The 8,627-nt window shown below is 36.6% G+C and overlaps 1 protein-coding gene across 1 annotated transcript in view; it reads right to left on the bottom strand.

Moving 5' to 3' along the window:
- Window positions 1–860: 860 nt before the first annotated feature.
- The window catches only part of LOC119581022 (RNA-binding protein 25-like), a gene marked incomplete at its 3' end in the record, with an annotated part of 7,851 nt that continues 84 nt past the window's right edge, over window positions 861–8,627 (bottom strand). Inside the window, 5 exon segments of the mRNA XM_037929293.1 lie at window positions 861–1,054; window positions 1,759–1,914; window positions 2,050–2,299; window positions 2,783–2,950; window positions 8,610–8,627. The exon segment at window positions 8,610–8,627 is cut by the window's right edge and continues 84 nt beyond it. Coding sequence (XP_037785221.1) covers window positions 861–1,054; window positions 1,759–1,914; window positions 2,050–2,299; window positions 2,783–2,950; window positions 8,610–8,627 — 786 coding nt within the window.

Below are 8,627 nucleotides of genomic sequence, written 5' to 3'. Positions count from 1 at the left end.
ATCAACGAAAGACTTTGATTGAGTACATCAACAATGAGCAATTTTTTCATTTTTAAATTCAGTCTAGAAATGTTAAAAAGTTTAGTGATCATGGCAGATATTTGTCCAGGTTTGCCTACATGTTTCATTCTGGATTTGAGGATGGGATGAATCGTCGTCCAATAAGTATGATTATATGACCAAATAATTTCTAGTAGTTAAACAGGAAAGTACTTAGTGTTCAAAGTACATATTTCACAGAACATTGTCAGTACCTGGTAATACTTTACGGCAACCAGCCGGGGGCTCAGTCAGGAGCTCTTAACCACAGCAGAGAGTCAACCCAGGGACCAACCGCAGCTCCAAAACACTCAGGGAAGATAGGCCCGCTAGAACTCTCAAATATATGTCATTTACTGAACCTTAAAACAGTCTTCTGACAACATATTTATATACCACAAAACAGCGATAAAGGTTAGAAGAAAATAAGAGGTAAATTCTGAACCATTTGCACAACCACAGTCAATGCCCTTTCCAATCATTTCATACTTCCCCTTACAACTTTGAAAAGATTTCAAGGTAAACACTACAGCTCCTGAAAACGTGCAATATGCCATTCATAATTATGTATTATATACAGCTTTACTAAAACCTATATTACAATAACAGACAACCTAGAGAAAAGGAGTTAACTAGAAATGGAATTACAGAACCACACCAAATGTTGAGAAAATTTAAAATATGTCTGATAAACCTATACATCAAATCAGACTTGTTACCAGTTTCAGGAAAGTTTCCCTATACACGTTTATATTTTTGAGTCTCAACAAAGAAAATTTAGAGTACATATAACAATGTCTCCGCTACATAAATTTAAGTACCTGCTTCTTTTCCGCTTTTTGGGCCTGGACTCCTTCTCCCTCCGCTTCTCCTTTTTCTTGGACTGGCCATCATCTGAATCTTCAATTGTCACAACGTCACATTCTGGCTTTACAACAACTGCTGGTGCTTGCTTTGGCTCCTCCTCTTCCTCCACATCACTCATATAAGCTCCTAAGCAAGCCTGTAGTGCTGCCTATTAAAAGAAAATGTGCTGGAATTAGTCATGGTGAAGTCAAACATTTACAGTTGATAAAACTTTTAATGCAGTGGTAGCTTAGAAAATTGTCTTGTTCTTCCTGAACAACTACTGAACACAATACCAGATAATGACATCTGTTCACTAATATCAAATGGGTTAAATGGTGTATAACAAAGAATTCAGAAATCAGAAATGTGTGGCCAGGAGAGGGAAAGAACAAGAATATATTTCCTATTTCACTATTTTCACACACAATCATATAGAGTTTTACAGTTAATTTACTCTGATTAAATAGCAGCTGCAGTACCAGCACTATCCTTTTCTCTTGTCTTGCACTGTCTATCATAATATATCTTTGCAATCAGTGCATGAACGGACTGACACACTGGAGGGTAAAAAGAATATATAAATGCATATATCTTAAAATATATAAGAGCAGTTCATTTAAAAATGTAATCTTTTTTTCCATAAGATATGTATCTAAAACCCTTTTTTTTCTTTCTTTCTTTTTTTATGACAAGTGAAACTGTTAAAATAATTAACTGACCCTATTCCATATTGCTAAAGAGAACCAGAAAACCAAATAATTAATATTAAGGCTGGCAAGATAATAATACATATGTAAGAGTGCAAAACTTTCCACTTACTTTAAAGATGAAATGAACTCCCACAGTAACAATAAAATGAAGAGATTTTACCTTCTGCTTCATAAGCTCTTCTAGGTTTAGGTCTTCATCAATGTGGAGGAAATCTGAAGAATCTAGGCAGAACTCTTCAGCTTTTCTTGATGCTTCTCTTGAGTTATCTTCACTTGCTTGCACTACATCATCTTCACTACTTGAAACAGTTACTGGCTGAAAGATCAAAAGAAAGGAGAGTAATATACATTTTGAAGAAAAAATAATATTCCTAACACTCGCATACCATCCTGTAGAGAATATATATATAAATATGCAAAAATCAGCTGCTTTTAGAGAAAAAGTACTAACTTCCTCTTTACTGCCATTGTGATTATTGACTACAATTTTCATAGACTCTACAATGCCGTTCCCAGCTGAAGCTCTCAGAATTTCTACATCTCTTCCTCTTTCACGGGCCTGAGTTCCAGGGTTATTCACCGCCTCCAGGCCAGACTCTAGAAGTTCATCCACTAGTTGTAGATCGCTTCCATCTTCAGATGCAGAACTCTCACTCTCGGAGTCCTTGTGTCTATGTTTGGAACGATGTTTTTTGTGCTTCCTGCAAAGATCAATGATTTTAACTTGATATCCTATAAAAATGTTAGATATCAGGAACCATATGATGCACTGTCTAGAGAAAGAAAAAAAAAAGAAAAAAAGATAGAAAGAAAAATAAATAAATAAAAAATATACATACTTTATAATTTCTAAACTAAAGAAATTTTGGGTACTTGATCATTACACAGATGGTCTATACTTCTTCATGATAAAATATATTCATATCTCATGATATATACAAATTACTGTAATGACATCAAGGTAGGGTAAGGCCTGCAATAATGTAGTTCTAGATATGTGGGTACTATATAAGCAATTTCTTCTAAACTCATCTATGTCACTATGGTAGCTTCCTTCTAAATATTGGAAGGTGACTTCACTAACCTCCACCATTAACAATACAAGCAACCTAAAAATGAACTATCAAACTATCAAATAAATATGAGCTAGAGTAAAACTACTATCTTCCTGATCTTTGTCTTACCTTTCTTTTCTGGACGAAGACTTGTGCCTATGTTTATGCTTGTGAGAATGTCTCTTATGCTTCTTCCTGTGCTTGTGTTTTCGCTCTTTTGATCTTGATCTAGCTGGTTCCTGACCTCCTGACTTCTGCTCCTCCTCAGACATACTTGATAGACTTGGGTCCTCAGAACTGTGGAAAAATGACAATAAACATGTAGAAAAAGACCTTCAACAAGTTTATCATATAACAGATGTATATAAAATGAACATGTGCAACAGAACTAAGAGTGCAAATAAAAAAAAAAACATGAGATAATAAAGTGAATATATTCTTTGGGGCAAAATCAGAAATATATATATATATAAAATAATGAGGTCAAAATCTTTGAAAACTACTGAAAAATCACCAGACACTCCCCTTACTTTATTTTGTGTTAAAAAGAACTAACTGCCTAAATATGTAAATGAAACAACATTGTGATTCAGTAGGAACAAAATGTTCCATATTGGGGAAATAGGGAGCAGACTACTACTTCTGCAAATACAAAAGTACTTCAGTTCAGGAGATGCTGAGCCATTTAACCATCAATGTGTTTGAATGCCTTAAGTACAAATATCATATAAGATTACTAATTTCTGGGATAGTTATATAAAAACAGCACCATATTTCTAGCAGACATCTGTTTAGATACCTAAATAAGTCATATAAATTTAAGCATTATAATCCTTAAAAGAAAATAGGTGATGATCCAACAATATCATTTCTCTGTGATATTCTTGGAAACACTTTACATGTATTTTCAAGCAATTTGTCAATTCTATACAACTATTGTATATCGACAGGAATTATAGTTGTTTTAATGTATAATTTCAACAAATTTAAACCATTTTGAGGTTCTTAAGGCTCCAAACCATTTGTTAGTGTTTTTGCACTCAACTGTCCTAGTGTTTGGGAAACGGAAGCTGAACCAAAATCAAAGCTAACCTCGAGTAGCTACTGTAATCTTATCATGGTTTCCATGATAGCAATGACAATATAAACTAAAATCCTAAAACCTCTTAAAAATCTCGAAGCATGCTTCAAAAATCAGGAATCCATTAATATGTATATTCATGGGTAGAACTATATAAATATATATATATATACAAAATTGTTATTTTTCTGAAGGAGAATACAAATCATGTCAATTGTATTTCCTTTCTTAATATTCACCGTGATAGCTGAAGAATGAACTTGAATTGGTGTTTTGACTACAGAACTTGTTGTTCATTAATTCAGTGGCATACAAAGAATCATTTAAAAAATGCTTATAAAACAAATAATATAATACTAAGGCCATCACACTATATACAATCGTGAAAGTGTTGTAGGTTACTGGACATGATGTCAACAAACTTAGTAAAATTATGGGGATGCCATCATATGGTGTAATTCAGGTTCAAACACTACATTACCAAGGAAAAAACCTTGCCGTGTGTGTGTGTGTGTGTGTGTGTGTGTGTGTGTGTGTGTGTGTGTGTGTGTGTGTGTGTGTGTGTGCAGTGCATAAAACATTGGATAAAAGTTGAAATAAGTCTTTAACAAATCAGTATCAATATTTGGAGTACAAAACAGTATCTACATCATTGGGAAATAGTCATATAATACTTAAAGTAATGACGGTTTAGATAACAATAGTACAAAAAACTTTGTGTGGTATTTTTTGCTGTAGTTTTTTTTGTTTAATGTTTAGTTGTGTTTTATTTTACATTTGTTTGTGGCACTTTAATGTGGTGCTTTGGGTTTGTGTTTTGTGTTTGGGGTTTTATTTGATGTTGGACATGTTTTGTACTTTTTTTTATATGTTTTGGGTTTGTTTTTTTTTTTTGTGTTGTGGTGATTGTTGGTGTTTTGACTTTGTTGTTGTGTAGTTTTGTGTCTTTGTTAGGTTTTATTGTGTGTTTGTGTGTGTTTGTTTGGGTGACTTGGTGTTGTTTGGAATTGTTGTGTGTGTGTGTGGTTGATGTGTTTTGTGTTGTTGTGTGTGTGTTGTGTGTGTGTGTGTGTGTGTGTGTGTGTGTTGTGTGTATGTGTGTTGTGTGTGTCTTGTGTGTGTCAGTGTGTGTGTGTACATTGTGTGTGTTTTGTGTGTGTGTGTGTGTGTGTGTGTGTGTGTGTGTGTGTTGTGTGTGTTTGTGTGTGTGTGTGTTGTGTGTGTGTGGTGTGTTGTGTTTGTGTGTGTGTGTGTGGTGTGTGATGTGTGTGTTGTGTGTGTGTGTGTGTGTGTGTGTGTGTTGGTGTGTGGTTGTGTGTGTGTGGTGCATGGGGTGTGTGTTGTGCATGTGTGTGTGGTGATGTGTGTGTGTGTGTGGTGTGTGTGTGTGTGTGGCATGTGTGTGGTTGTGGTGCATGTGTGTGTGCATGTGTGTGTGTGCATGTGGGTGTGTGGTGTTGGTGCGTGTGTTGTGTGTGTGTGTGTGTGTGTGTGTGTGTGTGTGTGTGTGCATGTGTGGTGCTGTGTGTGTGGGTTGTGTGTGTGTGTGTGTGTCATGTGTTGTGTGTGTGTGCAGTGTGTGTGTGTGCATGGGGTGTGTGTGCATGTGTGTGTGTGTGTGTGTTGTGTGTGTGTGTGTGTGTGTGTGTGTGTGTTGTGTGGTGTTGTGTGTGTGTGTGTGTGAATGTGTGTCTTTCTCTCTCCCTCTCCCACATGCACACAAACACATACATGAGCGCGCGCACGTGCATGCACACACACACACGCACGCACACACACACACACACACTTGCGTATATATTTGGCACTGTGTAAATTCCGTATAAAGACATTCTCTGTAAACTTATTGATCATTGGAGACAACAGCATAAACAGGTTTCATTGATACATGTCTTCAGTCCTTATCACCCACTTCCTCTGATGCTGAAGTAAGGAAGCGTGTCATTTGGTTGTTTTCTTTGTTGAATTTAATGTTGAAATGTGTATTTGTGGGTATATCATATGTGAAATTTGTCACTTTCTAATCTGAAAACAATGATACTGTATATTGGCATCAGAAATGTAAATAAACCTGATTTAGACAGCAATATTTGTATGAGAAGCAAATGTATGTATCCAGCTGAGATCAACAGCTGCCCACTAGTCCCTATCCTTTGCCCATTGTCTCGGGACTCACAAATTCCCATAGGTACTACTACTGCCCAAACTTCATATCATAATCTTTTATATGAAGTAGTTTATTTGAAGTTTAGTCTTGCTTCCCCCTCTTTCCTTTCATTCTCTATCTTTCTCTTGCCCTATCAGTTTTTTAACCATCTATCAAAAAAATCTATGTTGCCATGACTAGTGTTGGAATGCACGTCAAGATAGAACTGAAACTCAAAAGCACTAAGTGGACTTTGTGGTAAAGGTTCACAACAAGGCCACACCTATCAGAGACTAAGTCCCAGACTCCAGCCAATATTCTTGGGAGATCCCATGGGGAATTGGTTCTTAATGGGGGGTGGAGGGGACTTTGCTCCTAGCAAGAATTTTTAACATTTCAATGTCAGTATCAGAAATCTATCGAGTTACATGTAGCAGAACTTTCCACTTGACTTGCTTTGGCATATCGCGATGCCTATAGCCATACCTGACGTGATGAGTATGTTATGATGGCTATAGATGTGGCCCACAGTTAAAGGCAAAATCAAAAGAAAAGAAAAGAAAAGAAAAGAAAAAGTGGAAAACAAACACCAAGCCCAGAATTGTATTTCAAATGATAACGAAAGTGGAAAATAGAAAAAAACTGAGACCTGGTACAGCCATGGAAGATTTGAGTAGAGGAATGAGCAAATGAACCCCATCATAATCACACAAACTACCAGAAATATCACTGAGCCCTGGACCCTTTCCAGGTTGCCATATTTCCCTACCCATTAAAATTTCTTTAACCCATTCCTGTTGGGTGGCATGTACGCACATGCCATGGCATGGCCGGACTATCTGCCGGGGGCATGTATGTACATGCCATGGTGTATGTATGGAGATGCCAATGAGTTATTTTTTGTTACAATCACTGCAAAATATTCTTTTCCTACCACTGAAAGTGTGATTAAGTCATTTTTAACACTTTCTCATTTTACTATGCAAAAAAAATGCAACAAACCGACGATTTCAACTCCATGATGCCGCACACTGCTTATTTTATTCAGACTATAAGACTGAATAATGATCAACTATGGAGTCTATATAACAACAAAAATACCCTTCAGTCTCGATTTATCAGGAAGTTTGGCACGTAGAGACTTTAGAAAATAATGAAAACTGAAAATACAACATATCTTCATAGTATTACGAAGAAACGGCATGGGAATGCTGGTATTTGGCATGAGTGGTCGCGCATGCTAGGCCGACGATATAAGCCCCCGGCAGCGAGGCCCGGGCCACTATGAATACTACCCGTCGGGAAAGGGTTAATTTCAATCTGCACTAGCAACATTACCAGTAATCATGTAACATACAGAGAGCATCATAGACAACATTGATCTATGGATTATAAGTAGCAAGTAAACAGTATCAATTACTAATAATAATACTGGTTAATGTTCCCGAGAGATTGAGGGAAACAGACACTGCCCACTTACAGAGCATAAAAAATAGTCATAAGCAACACAGGTATATCTGCAGCAGCCTCATATTCACTGAGTAACAACGAAAATATCCACTGCATGTCACCACTCTGCGACTAAGTCCACAAAACCCTCACCCGTTATTCCCGGGCATAAGAATTCACTGAGATGAATTAAAATCTAGTGATATCTGGCAACGGCCAGACAATGAGCGTGGGAGTCCGCTGCGTGATGCCGAACGTCCCGCTCCACTCGCTCTGGCACGTCGCCACATGTACAAGCTTACCCTGCCGAGAGACCCGTTTTCTATGACGTGTCTACACGTGAACCGGCAATAACAGGTTAATATCCGTTTTCTGTAAGTTGGCATGAAGTGCTAATAAAGAGGTGTACAGGGGGGCTTGCCCCCCAATCTAGAGAATAAATAGAAGGTAGAAAAGGTTTGGTTTGTGTTTTGGGTTTGCATGTTACCCTGGTTAAGGGACTTTGTCTCTGGTGGGTGCATTGCTCTCGGAAACAAAAAAACAAATTACCTATTCATCTTGTACAGTAATCTACTGTAAGAATATTAACTGTATAGGATGGCCCAAATCAATTTGAAAAATACATATATCATATGATGAAGAGTTAAATTTTTCCATTTGCAATAACAACATAATAATAATGAATTATAAGAAAACATTTCTCTGGCTTTGAAATAATGCTAACAAGAAATAAGAGTATTTCAATGGCTTTAGTTTAAAATTAGAACCAGCCTAGTATTTCAATATTTTCATACCAGTAGTATTATATTGGAAAATATGACACAAATTGCAATTAACTGTCATGTGCACTTTCTGATGTACTTCAAAATAAAGCAAAATTCATAGTCAAATATGGCCAAAAAATGTATATCATATTATATAAGATCAACGATATACGAGACAAATTAACGATCCTGACACAATTTTTTCAGGTTCTTGCACTCTTCCAAGACCAAGGTTTCGAATCTAACACAATCCAACTTCTTTATTAAACGGAAAACAGGATGAAGAAAGGGTAAGAAGCACACACTGAATATAACAAATTTTTCCTTTTCTAGGATTTACAAGCGACTTCATTCCCGTTCCCGAAGGCCTCACCATAACACTGTGATTTCCATGAAAGTGCTTCAGTTAACCATTTGTAAAAACTCACTCTGACCTATCTGGTAACTTAAGAATCGAGAGGGTAGCATTTTAACCCAATAAAATTATCATAGAAGATGTTTAACGAGAAGACTTACTTCATGATGACGCCACGA

Source organism: Penaeus monodon, chromosome 14 (genome assembly GCF_015228065.2).
Source record: "Penaeus monodon isolate SGIC_2016 chromosome 14, NSTDA_Pmon_1, whole genome shotgun sequence".
NCBI classification, from domain to species: domain Eukaryota; kingdom Metazoa; phylum Arthropoda; class Malacostraca; order Decapoda; family Penaeidae; genus Penaeus; species Penaeus monodon.
The sequence above is the reverse complement of the archived record's forward strand: the minus strand, read 5'-3'. Positions and strand labels throughout refer to the sequence as shown.